This window comes from Lactuca sativa, chromosome 6 (genome assembly GCF_002870075.4).
Source record: "Lactuca sativa cultivar Salinas chromosome 6, Lsat_Salinas_v11, whole genome shotgun sequence".
NCBI lineage: Eukaryota > Viridiplantae > Streptophyta > Magnoliopsida > Asterales > Asteraceae > Lactuca > Lactuca sativa.
Genome location: NC_056628.2, coordinates 158,089,507 through 158,108,310, shown reverse-complemented (window position 1 = coordinate 158,108,310; position 18,804 = coordinate 158,089,507). Strand labels below are relative to the sequence as shown.

General features: G+C 38.5%; 1 protein-coding gene across 1 annotated transcript; it reads right to left on the bottom strand.

The window, feature by feature from the left end:
* Nucleotides 1-10,970: 10,970 nt before the first annotated feature.
* LOC111901199 (uncharacterized) lies at nucleotides 10,971-12,377 on the bottom strand. Its single transcript, XM_052765073.1, has one exon. The coding sequence runs from the start codon at nucleotides 12,375-12,377 to the stop codon at nucleotides 10,971-10,973; it is 1,407 nt and encodes a 468-aa protein (XP_052621033.1).
* Between the last annotated feature and the right edge of the window lie 6,427 nt (nucleotides 12,378-18,804).

Sequence of the window (18,804 nt, the reverse complement as noted above, 5' to 3'; positions counted from 1 at the left end):
CGCAGCGAAAATTCCACCCGCGCAAATGTTGTTGTGTTGTCATTGGTCCACCAAGCCACCACTCCACCCTTACACTACCAAAGATTCCTTTGGTCCCCCCTTGTCCATGTAATTTGAATCCACCAATCATCATTTAGCCACCAAATGGATGCTCCAAGCCCAAAATTAGAATTTTATGATCCATCTTCACAAGCCCAAATAATCCAAGCCAATAACTTTCAAAGCCCAATTCTTCTTCTTTGATTCCGCTAAGCCTAATAATGCATCGGGAGCCCACTAAGCCCGTCTGTAATCAACCCGCAACCGCAACAAGCACCGAAAAACCTACAAAATATCTCATGCAACATAACAAGCACCCGGTATGATCCATAATAAAGAAAAATAAATAAATTACAATGCATTAATGATAAAAAGATCTAAAAATCTAAAATAAACTAATAAAAATAAGGAAATAAAATAAGCTATCAAATCACCCCAAGCTTAAACCTAACTTGTCCTCAAGTTAGAACAAGACTAAAAATGAGCTCGGGATGAACTATCTAAAAAGGAAAAAGAAAGATACCATAGAACTTGGTCAACATCAGTCAACATGGTCAGAATTAGTCCTTCAATGGACCCTACGCATCTTCAAAATGTTCGCCGCTTTAGAACCATAAACCACATTCTTAACCACTTGATGGGCGAATAGATCACGGCTGGATGCTGTCGCGGTGTGCAAGACAAAGGAAACAGAGATGCGCCTAGTGGGGGCACTTTAAATCACCAATGTAGACCATAGTGCACGAAGGAAAGGCGCCTCTTCACACACTATGATTCCTACATTTGTCAGGCCAAAGTGTATAATAACGAAATAGGGTTTTGCAGCACGGCCTCCGGGCAAACATCCGGTTTCAGAGGCTTCTCCCTTGTACTATCCTTTACAGTCTACCGTCTCATCGTTGGGGCCTTTTCTCACCAAAAATCAAAAAAAAAATAAAATAATAAAAATTCTACTTCAGCTAAATCTAAACCTAACAACCTAAATCTTCAATCTTGAACTTCTGTTATTGGGTCTTCAATCGCATTTGCTGCTTGACATTCAGATATTTTTTTTAGAATGAATATATATCATAACATAAGTCTTGAACTTGGAACCTTGTTCTTCTTTTTGTGTTGCTCTTTTTCTTCATTTTTCTTCTTTGTTTTTGCTGCTTTTCTTGAATCATCTTTTAGAGGCTCTTATTGTCTTCACTTTTTCAAATTTCTTCAATTTTTTTTGTGTTGCTTCTTGGAAGGTCTAAGGAATTTCACCAAGTAACATAGGACTCCAATAGTGAAAATTGAGTGGTAGATAGAGGCTAATATGAACACCTAGAGATCATTGACAACGTGCCAAGATCAACTAAAAAGGGTGGGGAATGACTCAAAAATGGGTGTTACCGAAAAGACTTGGTCCTAAAAGATGTGAATTGGGGGACCCACTTCAAAGTTCATCAAGCACCTCAATGCAAAGTGTGATAAACAAAATCTATCTAACTATCTACTCTAGACCCCTAAAAAAATCATAACTTATCCTAAAAAGGCGGTGAGAATCTAACTAAGCAAGGCTCGGGAGTACTAAGGGGTACTCCCTCCAAAACCAAGATGTGAGTCTTCAATATCTTCAATGTCTTCAAAATACCTTACCAGGCTAGTCTTTGCTCGCACACATTGGCATGACCAACCACATCCCTCCGCACCTAGACCCAATCAAGCTACCTACATCTGACCCCCACACAAGCAGTCTTAAAGTGGTATGTGAGGCTCAAAACGTGTCCCATTCATCAAATACAAGGAATTACATATCAAGACCCGGGACAAATCTATGATTCAATACTTATGACTCGGCGCTATGGTACCTATAGGGATGAGAAGACAAGAGAGAACAAAAATGCCTAAACTTAAACTAGAATGCATCTAAAAAGTATGAAAATTAGAAAAGAAAGAAAGAAAATATGTAATATTTTTGAATTTTTTATGCAATTTTTATGAGTGCCCTAAATGACTAACTCTAAATGCAACTATATACAACCTAAATGCAATAAAAATAAAAGATTAGATTACCTCACCCCAAGCATAAAATTAAGCATTGTCCTCAATGCTTAGGATGAGAGCAAGGAAGGATCATATCGGGATCAAGGTGGAGGAGGCCCGCGAGGACGGTATGGAAGCAACACATGGGTCGCATAATGATGCTTGGATGGAGTTCTTGGCCGCCTAAATACACATGGATGAAAGCTTGGTCGCGCAAAGGACGCATATGAAATGGCTCAAAATTTTCTTATGAAATGACATATTTGTTGGATATAGTGTCTAAGTCCATAACTATATTTGGTATGTACTTGACCCGACCCGGCATGGTCCATTTGGGTTGCACTTCACCCGAACAATTTATGGATAATCTGTTGAGAATAGTACAAGTTATGATTTATTAATATATTATAAGTTCTAATATATTAATATAATATCATATTATTTAATTAGTATTGATCTATAATTAATCTAGGATTAATTTAGAGATCAAAGATATTACTAATTAAATATGGGCTTCTATATTTATATAGTGTGGGCTAATGCTTATTTGGAATGGGCTAGGCTTGTATGGGAAAGTCCATGGATACTCCATGGAGCTTTAACCCATGGATCTCATGGAAATGAAGAGACATGGGTATTAGGTTTTACATGGATGTAACCCTAATCCATCACACTATATAAAGGAGGCTTTGGTTCTTGAAATCACACTAGTTGACACTTATTGAGGCGAGGGCCAATTTCAAGATAGTAGTGACTATTCTATCAAAGTTCCAAGTTTGTGGTGATTTGTTATTTCCATTTGAGGCATCCACACTATTGGTGCTAGGCTCTAAAACTCCAAGGAATCAACTACAACTACAAGGTAAGTGTTTCTACTAGCTCTATTTGATTCAAGTTCCCCATGCCATGCTAGTTAGGATATGAACCTTGGAAAAATAATTATTTGCATGTATCTTAGACAAACATAGATCGAAGGTTTATTAGGGTTGCATGTAGACTTAGGAAGTGTTAGAATGCTCAAAACCCATCAGTGGTATCAGAGCCTAGGCTTTTTTGTTTGATACTTGATGCAAAATAGTTGAAAAGGTCGAAAAACTTGCTGTCTGCCTGATGAACTCGCCGAGTCCATGGAGGGACTCGCCGAGTACATGTGTATCTTCAACCTACTCGCCGAGTAGATTCATGCACTCGGCGAGTAGGAGCCACAGAGTGCAGATTTTCGACTTTATTCGCTGGAAATGGACTAGAAACATTACCCTAAACTGTTTTGGTACTTGAAAACTTGTTTTAGATGGTGTAATGTTCATGCTAATCCATTTACAACAACAAGATATCAAAATTACAAAGGTTTTAGTGTAGTTTTGATTCATGAAAGTGTTCATGTTCATGTCCTTGATCTTATGATGTTTAGATGATCATAGGAATTATTTGTAACCTATGTGGTAGATTAATTATTGATCATTATGTGTTTTAATGGAGTCCATAACTTGTCCTCAAGTTATGGAAAACCAAAAGTCACTTGAATTAAAAATCATTAAAAGAACACAAGAGTTAGAAAAATGAAGAGTCTTCATTTTATTACTCTATTAAACTCATAAGTTACAAGAAGTGAAAAGTTTTGAAAGTTTACAAAACTTGCCCTCAAGTTTTGGAACAAGTAAAGTCATATTAAAAACTTTAAGTTCCAAACCTTAGAATTTTAAAAGTTAAAATTCAACCCTTATACTTATATTATTATGATTTAATAATTATATATATATATATATATATATATATATATATATATATATATATATATATGTATGTATAAGATTAAAGTCGTCTTACCGCTAGTACGCCTCATTCACGAAGCCGGTCTATAAGGTGGGTATAAGGTTGTTGCCTATAAAATGGCAACTTAATGGGTGTCCACTCTCACCCACCGCTTGCTTGACTGGTGGAGGGTCGTTAGCCGAACGGGTAAGACAAGGACTTATAAATTCTCATTAAAAGTATGATGAATATTATAAAGTAACTAAATGTTTTATTAAATTCCCAATCTTAGTTACTTTAGGAAAAATGTGAATAAGGTGCTAATCCATGAAATTACACTTTACACTTTGTCTAAGTCGTTAGTGGAGCGTGTGTTGTTAACCGGCACACTAATTTGGACTTAACAAGGTTAACCGGCACACTAATTTGGACTTAATATTTATCATAGTATCGATGGAGCGTGTGTGGTTAACCGGCACATCGATTGAGGGGTAAGTTATTAAGGGTACCAAGTAATTTGCATGGTTACTTCACACCTCGTTTTGTGATCCTCGGCATCCCAGTCACAAAACTTGGAGGGCACACTCGAGATTGAAACATGCCTTTGAAAAGTTCATTGAATCTCAAAAGAATCTAGGAGTTTTTAAGAACCAAATTTAATATTTTAATATTTCGACTTTGGTGGAAATTGGTGAATCGTCATTCACCTACCTTTCAAATATGTTATTACTTAGATTACGGCATACCTCTTCTAAGTATAATATATTGTGATTGGATCCTAGCCTTAATACTACATTTGGGTGTTTTATTAAGGAATATCTCTATATCTAAACTAAAACCTTCTTTCTTCTTTTCAGATGTCTGCAAACTCTACTGCTTCTGGTTCTAATCCCAATGGCTCCTTTACCCTTATGAACTTATGTGGGAAAGTCACTTTTGATGGATCCAACTTTAATGAATGGATCAGAAACATCAGAATGATTACTCGCTACGAGGACAAGGAATATGTCCTTGATAAGGAACTTAAGGGGATTGATGAGTCAGTTTCTACTCCTCAAGAGATTGCTGAGTTTAGAGCACTTGAAAGAGATGCCACCAAAGTGGCATGCATCATGATGGCCATAATGACCGTGGATCTCCAAAAATCCTATGAATATTTCTACCCCTATGAGATGCACCAAGACTTGATGGAAAGATACCATCAAAGTGCTCGTCAAGAGAGGTATGAAATCATCTCCTCCATGAAAACAACTCGCATGAAGGATGGTGAACCCATCACGGGCCACATGCAGAAAATGCAAAGATTTGTGGACCGTTTGCTGAAGCTTAGTGTGAACTTCCCGGAGGAGCTAACAATAGATATTATTTTGCACTCCTTACCTTCATATTATGATCAATTCCGCATGACATACCACATGAACAAGGAAGAGGTCACTCTCAGAAAACTTCAAGGACTCTTAAAGACCGCGGAAAGTGGTCTTAAGGGTAAGGCGGTTGTTACTACTTCTACTCCTACAAACTCCGCCCCTATCTTGGCAATCGGGAAAGGACGAGGGAAGAAGAGAAAGAGTTCTTCGAAGGGTACCAAGGTTAGGACCCTTAATGGATCTTCTTCAAGTGGAACCAAGAAAGGTTTCATCACTCCTTCTTCTGACCCAAAAGAGGCTGAATGCTTCTATTGCCATGAAAAGGCACATTGGAAGCGGAACTGTCCAAAGTACCGGCAAGATGTAAAGGATGGCAAAGTTAAACCCAACCATGCAGGTATTTACACTATCATTTCTAATATCTCACCCCATTCTAAATCTTGGTTCCTTGATACCGGTTGTGGTATTCATATTTGTTGTGACTTGCAGGGACTAAGAAGAAGTGAGAATGTGGAGCAAGGAAGAATAAACTTAATCACGGGGAATAGGAAAGTTACACTTGTCACCAAGATTGGAGTTTATACTTTGTCGCTAAGTAGTGGGTTTAGTTTAGATTTGAATAAATGTTGTTATTCGCCAGAAATGGAAAGAATTATTATTTCCTTTCATGCATTGTATAAACAAGGTTTTACCTTTTCATTTAATAATGAAGTGGTTCTATTGATGCTTTCTTTAATAATGTTCTTTATTTTAAAGCATTACCTTGTGATGGCGTGTATGAAACAGTATCTGTGGTTGATAACTTCGGAAATAATGTGATGTGTATTGATTCTATTAATAATAATAACTTGGATAAAGCATCATTATGGCATTGTCGACTTGGACATATAAGCAAGAAGCGCATAGGCCAACTCCAAAAGGATGGAGACTTGGAATCATTTGACCTAAAGTCAGATGATAGTTGCGAATCATGCTTACTTGGAAAAATGACAAAGTCACCCTTCACAGGTTCTTGTGAGAGGGGTGAAGGTTTGTTGGACCTAGTACACACGGATGTGTGTGGACCATTCAAACATGCCACAAGGGATGCTAATCGTTATTATTTGACTTTTACTGATGATTACAGTAGATATGGATATGTCTATTTAATCAAGCATAAGTCAGAGACTTTTGAAAGGTTTAAGGAATTTAAACAGGAAGTCGAGAATCAATTGGGCAGGAACATTAAGATGCTTCGATCCGATCGTGGTGGTGAGTATCTTAGTTCAGAGTTCCTCGACTATCTAAGGGAATGTGGGATAGTCTCACAATTGACACCTCCCAGGACACCACAGTTGAATGGTGTAGCTGATAGGCGTAATCGAATCTTGTTGGATATGGTTCGTTCCATGATGAGTCGAGCTTCGCTACCAATCTCATTTTGGGGGTATGCCTTAGAGACTGCCGCCCATATCCTTAATCTAGTCCCTACAAAGAAAGTTGCCAAAACTCCTCATGAGATGTGGACTGGTAAAGTACCCAAACTAGACCACATCAAGATTTGGGGTTGCGAGGCTTTTGTGAGGCGCGAGACTCATGACAAGCTAGAACCCCAAAGCGAGAGGTTTATTTTCATCGGCTACCCACAAAGATCCTTTGGTTACCTCTTCTACAGACCTAGTGATAATGTGGTCTTTGTAGCAAGAAGAGGAGTCTTTCGAGAGAGAGAATTTATAAGCCAAGGAGACAGTGGGAGGCAAATTGATCTTGAAGAACTTCAAGAGTCAAGTGGTGAAGGAACTTCAAACCCTAGCCCTCAACTTGAGGAGGAAACTCCTGTTGAGCCAATTTACGATTATGTACCTCTGAGACGTTCCACGAGAGTTAGGAATGCACCTGAGCACTACTATGGTTTTCATATTACTGCGGAAGGTGAGACACTAGTAGGTCTGGATGAACCTAACAGTTTCGCGGAAGCCATGGCAGGCCCCGAGTCTGTGAAATGGAAAGAGGCTATGGATAGCGAGATACAATCCATGTATGACAATCAAGTTTGGAACTTGGTTGAGAATGTACCAGGTCGTAAGACTGTAGGGTGCAAATGGGTCTTCAAGAAGAAGACCGACATGGATGGTAAAATACACACTTATAAGGCTTGACTGGTTGCAAAGGGATTCTCTCAAATTCCTAGAGTGGACTATGATGAGACCTTTTCTCCAGTAGCCAAGATTAAGTCTATTCGGGTTCTGTTAGCCATAGCTGCATTTCATGACTATGAAATATGGCAAATGGATGTCAAAACCGCTTTCCTTAATGGAAAGTTGGTTGAAGATGTTTACATGAGTCAGCCAGAGGGTTTTGTCAGCAACGAGTACCCTAATAGAGTGTGTAAGCTTGAGAAATCCATTTATGGATTGAAGCAAGCACCTCGCAGATGGAATCTTTGCTTTGATGAAAAGGTCAGGGAATTTGGCTTTTCTAGGAGTGAAGATGAATCTTGTGTTTATGTAAAGGCTAGTGGGAGTATAGTCAGCTTCTTGGTATTGTATGAGGATGACATACTACTCATAGGAAATGACATCCCAACTTTGCAGGAAGTTAAGTCCTGGCTTGGGAAGTGTTTCTCTATGAAGGACCTAGGAGAAGCTGCCTATATTCTAGGGATAAGGATTTTGAGAGACCGGAGTAAAAGACTAATTGGACTTAGTCAAAGTACCTACTTGGACAAAGTGTTGAAAAGATTCAACATGCATAACTCCAAGAAAGGTGAGTTACCCATTCAGAGTAACGCCAGATTGAGTAAGACACAAAGCCCTAGTACTGAGGCTGAGATATCAGAAATGAGTCGACTTCCTTATGCTTCAGCTGTAGGATCGATCATGTATGCTATGACGTGTACTCGACTTGATGTAGCCTTTGCTTTGAGCATGGTTAGCAGGTATTAGGGGAACCCTGGCAAGGAACACTGGACTGCGGTAAAGAATATCCTCAAGTACCTACGAAGGACTAAGGACTGGGTCCTTACCTTCGGTGGGAGTGATGACTTAAGAATTGTAGGGTATAGTGATGCTAGCTTCCAGACTGATAGGGATAATTTCCGCTCTCAGTTGGGCTGGGTCTTTACCTTAAACGGAGGAGCAATCACTTGGAAGAGTTCCAAGCAGGAGACAGTGGCTGATTCCACTTGTGAATCAGAGTATATAGCAGCAAGCAAGGCAGCAAAGGAGGCTATATGGCTAAAGAACTTCATCGGAGACCTTGGAGTTGTACCAGCTATAAAAGAGCCAATGGAGATTTTCTGTGACAGCAATAGTGCGGTTGCCTTAGCCAAGGAACCAAGAGATCATGGGAGATCCAGACACATTGACAGAAAATATCACTTCATCAGACATCGAACAGAAGAAGGAATTCTCGTGGCTAAGAGGGTATCATCGGATGAGAACCTAGCAGATCCCCTCACGAAGGGACTGAGTAGGGTTAAGCATCTCCAGCATGCTCGGAGCATAGGGCTGAAGGATGATATGAGTTTAGTAGTTAGATAAATTATGAAATTTGTAAAGTGTAATTGACATTAGATGATGAATAAAAAGTGTTTTATTTATGAGTAAAGTGTTGCTATCTCTTGTCAATCGTTTACTATATTTCTTTTGCATGTTTTGACTTCCAGAATAATTATGTTTGGTAGATCATATTATTCAAATCTCCACAGTCGGTCATATGTCGGAAGTAGGTATGAATCAAGACTGTCATGATTGGTTACAGAGGTCTAAGGTGTTGGACATGGCTACAACAATCATGAGTGCTCATAAGTTCTGAGCATTGGAATCAACCCACGCTCACTGGAATCACTTCATGGAATTTTATCTCGAGTGATCGTGAGACGGTAATATCATATAAGTCTTCAAGCCTAGAGATATGATTTGTTACTTACGAGTTGATTATGCATTGATTGTACGAAAACGCATTGGTAACTCGATGTTATAAAACGTACCTTTGTGTATAATTCAATGAGTGGTAGAACAAACATATGAGTCGAAGTTTGTCTGTTCCTTCTTTGATTAGAAGCTGATATCTGGGCCTCTCGATGATTGTGTTTTGACCTATGTACCGGGCCCGGTCAGAACTAAGTTGATGTGTTGAATTAAGTTCTTTGTCAAACAAATCAGAAATCGGGAAACAAACTGCTGGACAATAAGCAAGACATTGTTCCATGTATTTGTCCGACTGATATCTAGAACAGAGGATTATATGATCACTTATCTAAATGGCGCGTTCTAGTTCAATAGAGTTTAAAGAGCTACGATTGCTGATCGGTTCCTGAAGTCATACTTGCAACTATAGTTATTAGACTTATCCAAGTGGGAGACTATTGGATATAGTGTCTAAATCCATAACTATATTTGGTATGTACTTGACCCGACCCGGCATGGTCCATTTGGGTTGCACTTCACCCGAACAATTTATGGATAATCTGTTGAGAATAGTACAAGTTATGATTTGTTAATATATTATAAGTTCTAATATATTAATATAAGATCATATTATTTAATTAGTATTGATCTATAGTTAATCTAGGATTAATTTAGAGATCAAAGATATTACTAATTAAATATGGGCTTCTATATTTATATAGTGTGCGCTAATGCTTATTTGGAATGGGCTAGGCTTGTATAGGAAAGTCCATGGATACTCCATGGAGCTTTAACCCATGGATCTCATGGAAATGAAGAGACATGGGTATTAGTGTTTACATGGATGTAACCCTAATCCATCACACTATATAAAGGAGGCTTTGGTTCTTGAAATCACACTAGTTGACACTTGTTGAGGTGAGGGTCGATTTCAAGATAGTAGTGACTATTCTCTCAAAGTTCCAAGTTTGTGGTGATTTATGATTTCCATTTGAGGCATCCACACTATTGGTGCTAGGCTCTAAAACTCCAAGGAATCAACTACAACTACAAGGTAAGTGTTTCTACTAGCTCTATTTGATTCAAGTTCCCCATGCCATGCTAGTTAGGATATGAACCTTGGAAAAATAATTATTTGCATGTATCTTAGACAAACATAGATCCAAGGTTTATTAGGGTTGCATGTACACTTAGGAAGTGTTAGAATGTTCAAAACCCATCAATATTTGCGCGGGCACCCTCGCAAACTTTGCGCGGGTGGGGGGCAGCCGCGTGCACATGTCAAAATACATCCCATGTTGGGGTAATTTGGAACTCGGAATCTGTGCGGCTCGGGGTCGGTCGCGCAACGGCTGTGCGGGCACCCGCGCACAGCAATCAGAGAGCACCCCATGTTGGTGTAATTTGGAACTCGGGATCTGCGCGGTTGGGGTCGGTCGCGCAAAAGTCAAAATTTTGGAATTTTTCAAACTTCACCAAAATCACTAGAAGACTTCTATATGCTTATTTTTAGGCCAACTTCAAGTTTAGAAACACCCAAAACTTCAAGCAGAGATTATTTATTCACAATGCATTTATTTAACGTCTTTGCCAAGACATATCCCCGCTTCCGTCAAGCTTCGTAAATCGGTGTTTCCATTGTTACGTTGTCGAATTCTCCTATGTCAAAGCCTTCATAAAATGGTTTCAAGCGATGCCCATTCACTTTGAATATTTGATTTGTTTCCAAACTTTTAATTTAAACCGCACTGTGATCAAACACTTTTATAACAATAAAAGGTCCGTGCCATCGAGATCGCAATTTTCCCGGGAATAGCTTTAAGCGTGAATGATAAAGAATAACTTATTGACCCGGAATAAAGTGTTTTTAGGTTATGTGCTTGTCATGAAATGCCTTATTCTTCTCTTTTCACCTTTTGAATCTTTTAATTATCTTTTTCTTGATCACTTCTATCATTGGAGAATTTAATCTTCTTTGAGCCTCTCTCCTAGGCTTGCAATTATCTGCCATGAGTATCTTGTTTGTGCATACATTAGGTCTTATCACGTTTATTGGTTCAATCACATCAACCCGATACAATGGAGAAATGTTGCTAGGGTACCTCATTGCTTCAAAGATGTTGAAGTGAATGGTTTCTCCATCAAACTCCATAGTTATCTTTCCTTTATGGACATCAATGATTGTGTGAGCAGTATGAAGGAGGATCATAGATGATTTGGAAGGAGTCTTCTCTTCAAGATCAATGACATAAAAATCCGCCGGAAAAACAAGTTGATTAACTTGTACTAACACATCCTCTAACACTCCTCTTGGAGACACACTTGACTTGTCTGCTAATTGAATGATTACTCCAGTTTCTTCCAAAGGTCCAACATTGAGAGATTGAAAAACCGAATATGGCATCTCATTGATCGAGGCTCCAAGATCTAGCATGGCACTTTCGACATGCAAATCACTAATGGTACAAGGGATAGAAAATATTCCCGGATCCTTGCATTTGGGAGGTAACTTCTTTTGGATAACCGCAGACACATTTGCATTGACTTGAATCTTTTCATTTGCCTTGAGTTTTCTCTTCTTGGTGCATAAATCCTTGAGGAATTTTGCATAACTTGGAATTTGCTTAATAGCATTCAATAGTGGAATGTTGATTTGGACCTTGCGAAAAGTTTCAAATAATTCATTTTCTTCCTCTATCTTCTTGGAAAAGGCTAACCAGGAAGGGAATGGAGGTGGTATGACCAATGGTTTGATGGGTTTGTTGGAAGAGTCGGGTTGATCAACGTTTGGCACAACCGGTTCCTTTGGAGAAACTACAACTTTTGGAGATTCCACAATGATCACTTCATCTTCGTCTTCTCTTGAAACTCTTTTAGGTTGACTTTCTCCAAGTGTTTTCCCACTTCGCAAGGTGATGGCACTCACATTGGGGTTCTTCTTGGTTTGTGATGGAAGTTTACCCATTTGTTCTATCTTGTTGAGAGCGGTTGCCAAGTCTCCAATTTGTGCTTGAATGTTGGAGAAAGTATTCTTGGTTTCTTGTTGAAATTGGGTTTGGCTTTGAGCAAGTGAAGTGAAAAGTTCTTGAAGGCTCATATGATGGGTACCACTTGATTGGCCTTGTTGTGGAGGTTGTTGGTAATTTGGAGGGTTATAAGAATTTTGTGGATATGGAGGTTTTTGGGATTGGTATTGTGGATGTTGGGGTCTCATCAAAATATTTGGTGGATAAGGGTTGTTTTGGTTATTCCTCCAATTTGGGTTGAAATTGTTATGAAATCCCATGGGTCTTGGTTGACCTTGATATCCGCCCATTGCATTCACATCTTTCGGTTCACTTCCAAGTGTGGGACACTTATCCGTATAATGGCCCGTCATTGCACAAATACCACATACCATCAATTGTTGACCACTTCCCACCACCATTTGACTTAACACATTAGTCAAATCTAATAGCTTTGATTCCAAGTGTTGAGTGTTGCTAACTTCACCAACCACTTGTGTAGAATTTCTCTTCATGTCATTTCGAGTCCCAAAATTCCTTTGATTTTGAGAAATGGTACCAAAAAGTAATCGGATCTCATGAGGGGTTTTGTTGAAGATGTCACCACCACTTGAAGCATCAATCATCCTCCGATCTTTTTCATTCATACCCTCATAAAATTGTTGAAGAAGTAGTTGTTCGGGTATATTGTGTTGAGGACAAATTGTACACAAATTGTTGAAGCGCTCCCAAAAATCATGAAATGTTTCATTTTCCCCTTGACGAATCCCCAAAATGTCACTTATTTGACTTGAAATGCAGGAAGTGGGATAGAATCTGCTATTGAAGGCCTTGAGTAACTCTTCCCATGTGTGAATTGATCCCGGTGGTAAGTTGAATAACCACTCTCTAGCTTTGTCTTCCAAGGTGAGTGGGAAGGCGGTTAGCTTGAAATCATCCGATGTCACATTTTCGGGCAACATGCTAACACATATCATGTGAAAGGACTTTAAATGCCTTTGAGGATCTTCTCTACCCAAACCATGGAACTTGGTAAGTTGATGTATGAAACTTGACTTCAATTCAATTCCTCGGTGGTTTTCGGGATAAACAATAGCAAGAGGTGTATGAGTAACATCCATTTCCATCATTTGTCTAAGTGTCAACTTTTGAGGAGGATTGGGTGGAAAGGGATGATTGGGATATTGTTGCATGTAATTGGGATGTTGTTGGTGAGGTGGGTATGGGTATTGTTGGGGATTGTAGATTGGTGGTGGATAAGGTTGGTAGTTAGGGTATTGGTTGTAAGGAGATTGTTGTTGTGGGTACATTGGTGTGACAACCCGAAATTTCCATTTGTACGAACAATATCTATTCAATAGAAGCTAATCCAATTTCAGTGATTTTCAGACTTTTCCGAACAAGTTTGTGTACATTAGGGTTTACACTTTAGGAGATATCAGGAGAGTGGATGCTCCTGGGTTTGTGAAATTTGAACATTTCAAGTTTCATAATGTTACAGTCCAAGTTCGAGAATAGAAATATTTTCTGTCAAAATAATTCAGGACTATAAACAGTTTTCTGAATTAAATTAATTCATTATTCACAATTCCAACTAGAGAAAAGCCATTTTCTCTCTGACGGATCTCTGGGTTTTTATCCCAGATTGTGAGTAACTCTTTCTAGTAGTGTTAGAATACATATTAGATGCTAATAACATGATTTAGATGGCTAAATCATTAGATCTAGGAGTTTACTCCCCAAGGTGTTCTTGGGCGGTAAACTCCCGAAACGAAGCCAAAACTGACACTTGTGCTTTGATAAAGCCTTAGACCATTATGTATGCTTGTTAGGGACAAGAAAACACACCCAAATCCACCCAAGATTGGGAGTTTACGGCCGTAAACTCTCTTAGGCCGTAAACTCCATTTCCTAACACTAAAAGGTGTTTTGAGGGCACTAGGACTTTAAGGCTTGCATCTAGGCTATTTTCCCAAGTAGATTAAGGTCTTAAACACATCAAATGACACAAATCAAAGTGAGTTTACAGCCCAGAACACTCTTAGGCCGTAAACTCCATATAAATGGACATAAAGGGTGTTTTCACTGCACCTAAAGCCCTAGACCTTTACAAGAAATTGTTCCACTTAAAATGAAGGACCAAAACTCACAAAAATCACTTATCAAAGTGAGTTTACGGCCAAGAGAATGTTCTTGGGCCGTAAACTCAAAGAAATGGCACCAAAGTGTGCCTAGGGTCCTCATTTGCCTTAAACAATTATCTAGAACATGTCCTTCAAAAGTAAGAAGCTTGAAAACAACAAAAACCACACCCCAAGGGAGTTTACGGCCGTAAACTCCAAGGGGAAATGGTCTTGAGGCCGTAAACTCCTATTTGGAGCACTTCTAGACCTTAAACCCTTCCAAGGACATAGCCACTAAGTTAGAATAATTCTAGAAAGCATTTGGGACTTCAAAACACACCAAACACACATGTTTGGGAGTTTACGGCCGTAAACTCAAGAGTTTATAACCGTAAACTCCATGTGTGATGGTTTATAGGGAGTAAACTCTCATATAGAGTCCTTTGGGAACCCTAAACACAAATACCCTGTCCCACAATAACCTAGATGAAATCCTTAAGGCTTAAAACACTTATATAAAGTGTTTATTATGTCTAGGATGTCTTAACATTATCAATTAGTCATTTGAGTCTAATTGAGTGCATATATGTGTGATTATATGTTCATTAGGATCGTAGTGTGTGCACAAGTCCTCGCTTGACACATAGCCATCCTATACCGTTGGGGGGAATACAAGTAGAAAACAATATGTTATTAAATCAATCTTATGTATTCTATAACTGTGTTTTCACTCAGTAGATTTGACATATTTCAAAAGGTGTCACATGAAATGGTTTTCTATCTTAAAATACTTGGATAACAGAAGTATTAGTTTTGAAATGTTTAATGACTTCAAGTCACTCTAAATTATTGTTCAAAACTCCTAGATATCTTGCAAAACCATTGTTTTACCTTTGTAAATCAAACTATACTTATGCATATATGTTCATTTATATGTTAGAGATTATAGTTTTCATCCTTCGTTCAGTTTCCCGCACCCTGGCGTATCGAGGGTGCATAAATCTACTTGAACAACCACATACTTTCCAGTTAGCTATCATAGGGATAGTCAGAAGATATCAAACAAGAGTCAGTTCATTCATGAGTCTATACTAATGCCTTACATGATACATGAGTACACGTACTTAGGATTATATGATACATGAATATGTTTACATATACTTACCTGTTACATAAACACACTTACATGAATAGCATACAGGAACACTCCTTCATAGGTGCATTATCCTGTATTTACTTACCTTGGATACTTGTACTTAGAACTAAGAGGATGATTTATTAGTGCTTACTGTGTAAATTGTCTTTCATATCCCCGTTCAATGGGATGTTTCGACGGTACTTACCATTCCGAATCCCACTGATTAGCACCAGTGGTCGATGAACGTCTACGGATGTCTAAGGTAGTCACTTGTTTAGTAGTCAGTAACGGGACTAACCATCCCACTGTCCACTGTTGCAACAGTGGATGAGATGTGAATCTTCGGAGGATCATTAGGTTGACGATCTGCATTAAGAGATCGATACGGGGACTAACCCTCCCTCCACCCTGCTGCTGCTACAGAGGATGAGGGGACACTCTTCGGATGTTCCATAGGGTCTATCTTTCGCTTCAACGATGTCGTGTTTGTCCTGGTAACCCAAGACAATCACACTTACATGATTATATTTTCCTTGTTTACTTTATTTTGTGATTACTTTCACATAAACGGGGAGTTAGACTAAGTTCTCTAGTACTAGTCAATAGAAAGGAAAAACTATCATTATACATACAAAACATTCGTGTCTTGGTAGAAGACTACACATCATACATACAAAACATTCGTGTCTTGGTAGAAGACTACACATCATACATACAAAACATTCGTGTCTTGGTAGAAGACTACACTTCATACATACAAAACACGCGTGTCTTGGTAGAAGACTTCACTTCATACATACAAAACATTCGTGTCTTGGTAGAAGACTACACTTCATACATACAGAACATTCGGGTCTTGGTAGAAGACTACATTTCATACTTATAGAAAATAAGGGTTTTTTCTAGGGATTTCATACTTACTTCAACATTTCCATTTAAAGGTTTACATGGCATTCATAGCAGATTTTCGCAAACAAAGCAATGACACTTATATACTTATGAACTCACCAGCTTTAAAGCTGATACTCGCTTTCAAAATGACTTGTATTCTCAGGTCGCCAATAGACAGGTACGGAGGCCAGGTTTTGAGAAGACGGAGCAGACAAGTCTAGTCTTTTATTTTGATTGTATATTTTGGTGTCTTATTACAATGAAAGAACACACATGTATTAAACTTTACTTATAATGCAATGGATGATGTTGTTGCTTGTTTATTATATTACACTGTTGTGATACTGTACATGACGTCCTCCACCCCTGAACGTTTCCGCCGTTCGTGGTTTTGGGGTGTGACAATTGGGTTTTGGTACATTGGAGGATGTTGTTAATTGGGTTGATTTGGGTAATGTACTTGTTGAACTTGAAAAGCATTGTTTCGAGGTTGGTCGTTTTGGTGGAAGTGTTGGTTTTGTAGTTGTGGTGGTGGTTGATAATTAGGTTGGTTTTGAGGAGGGGCTTGATTCCAAGGTGGCATATAAATGAGAGGTTCTTGTGGTTGTTGTCTTGGTTGATGGGGTGGGGTATCGGCATCTTGATTGATTGGGTTTGGTTTGGGATTGTGAGGTGTATTGTGATTCATGGCTATGTGGTTTTCAAACGGAATGTCTTCAAAGGAATGACCAACAATTGGATAACTCGGTTCGGTGTCGGTATCACTTGAAGTATGAACTTGATCTTCTATGTTGATTAGTGGAGAAGAGGAAGAAGCTTGAACTAGTTGTCGTTGCTTTGCTTGTTTGGCTAACTTTTTCAACCTTTTTTCTTCTCTTTCAATTTCCGGATTGTAGAGTAGTTCATCGGTTCTTGTAGACCTAGGCATAAATAATCAAATAACAATAACCAATTTTCCCGGCAACGTCGCCAAAACTTGATGGGATTTCAAGCCCACCAAGCAAATTACACCCTTTGATTGCTAAATAAACGTAATATAATGGTAAAAAGGGGTATCGATCCTCCAGGAAATGGTTGTATTCAATCACCAATGCAATTCAATAGAACTAGTGAAATTAAACTAATTAACTACAATTAAACTAAAAAGGGGGGGGGGGTTGTTTGATTACTTGAAAACTAAAATACTTGAATAACTAAAAAAACCTTGAAGTTAAGCAAGTTGATGAGATGCTCAAAGGTTGAGAATAATTGGTTGACTAAGGCAATTCAACACAATGAACATTTGTGTGTTTATCATTAGGATCTAATACAAAGCTTATCCTTCATCCCAAATTGGTTATAGCAATCATGAAGCATGATATGCCAAGATTCCTCATAGGTAGTATGGAGGTTGGGGAAGCCCACAACACACCTTCTTAATTAAGATCAAGGGTCAATTGAAGCAATTAATCCCAAGAAATCAATTAGCCTTAAGAATGAAGGAATCTCCAATTCCTAGAGGATGTCAAATGCTTACACATCCATAAAGGAGTTATGATTCATAAACTAGAGATGATTTCTACCATCATAAAGTCTTTGTTCTAGATAAATTCAATGATCCAATGCAAAATCAATGAAATAAATCAACCATTGCTCAATCAAATACTAAGCTCATGATCAAAGCATTAATTAAGCATAAGAATTGCAAACTAGAATCATAAACATGGAATAAATTGATAATAAACATATATCCTTCAAAACCCACAAACATTCATTGGTTTTCAGCCAAAGTCAACCAAATAAGAGTATTAGCCACTCATGACAATAAAGTAACAAGAACAATAATCTAATTGCATAAAGAAACTACCTAGGATTTGGAAAGATGAAAGGTAATGATTTCTAGCTCCCAAAATCGCCTCTTGCAGGTCTCTAATGGTGGAAAAAATGTGAATCAGCCTCTAGATCTGATCTCTAAGAGTTATGGTGAGCCAAATGACCAAAATGCCCAAACTAGGCAGTTGCACAGGTACCCGTGCGGCGAAAATTCCACCCGCGCAAATGTTGCTGTGTTGCCATTGGTCCACCAAGCCACCACTCCACCCTCCCACTACCAAAGATTCCTTTGGTCCCCCCCTTGTCCAGGTAATTTGAATCCACCAATCATCATTTAGCCACCAAATGGATCCTCCAAGCCCAAAATTAGAATTTTATGATCCATCTTCACAAGCCCAAATAATCCAAGCCAATAACTTTCAAAGCCCAATTCTTCTTCTTTGATTCTGCTAAGTCTAATAATGCCTTGGGAGCCCACTAAGCCCGTCTCTAATCAACCCGCAACCGCAACAAGCACCGAAAAACCTACAAAATATCTCATGCAACATAACAAACACCCGGTATGATCCATAATAAAGAAAAATAAATAAATTACAATGCATTAATGATAAAAAGATCTAAAAATCTAAAATAAACTAATAAAAATAAGGAAATAAAATAAGCTATCAGATGCCTACAACATGAGATTGAATAAATGGCATGTGCATTCAATTGAGCCGCCACGGCATAACAGCTATTCTGTCATAAGCCCATCATTATTTTAGGGTTCCTTTC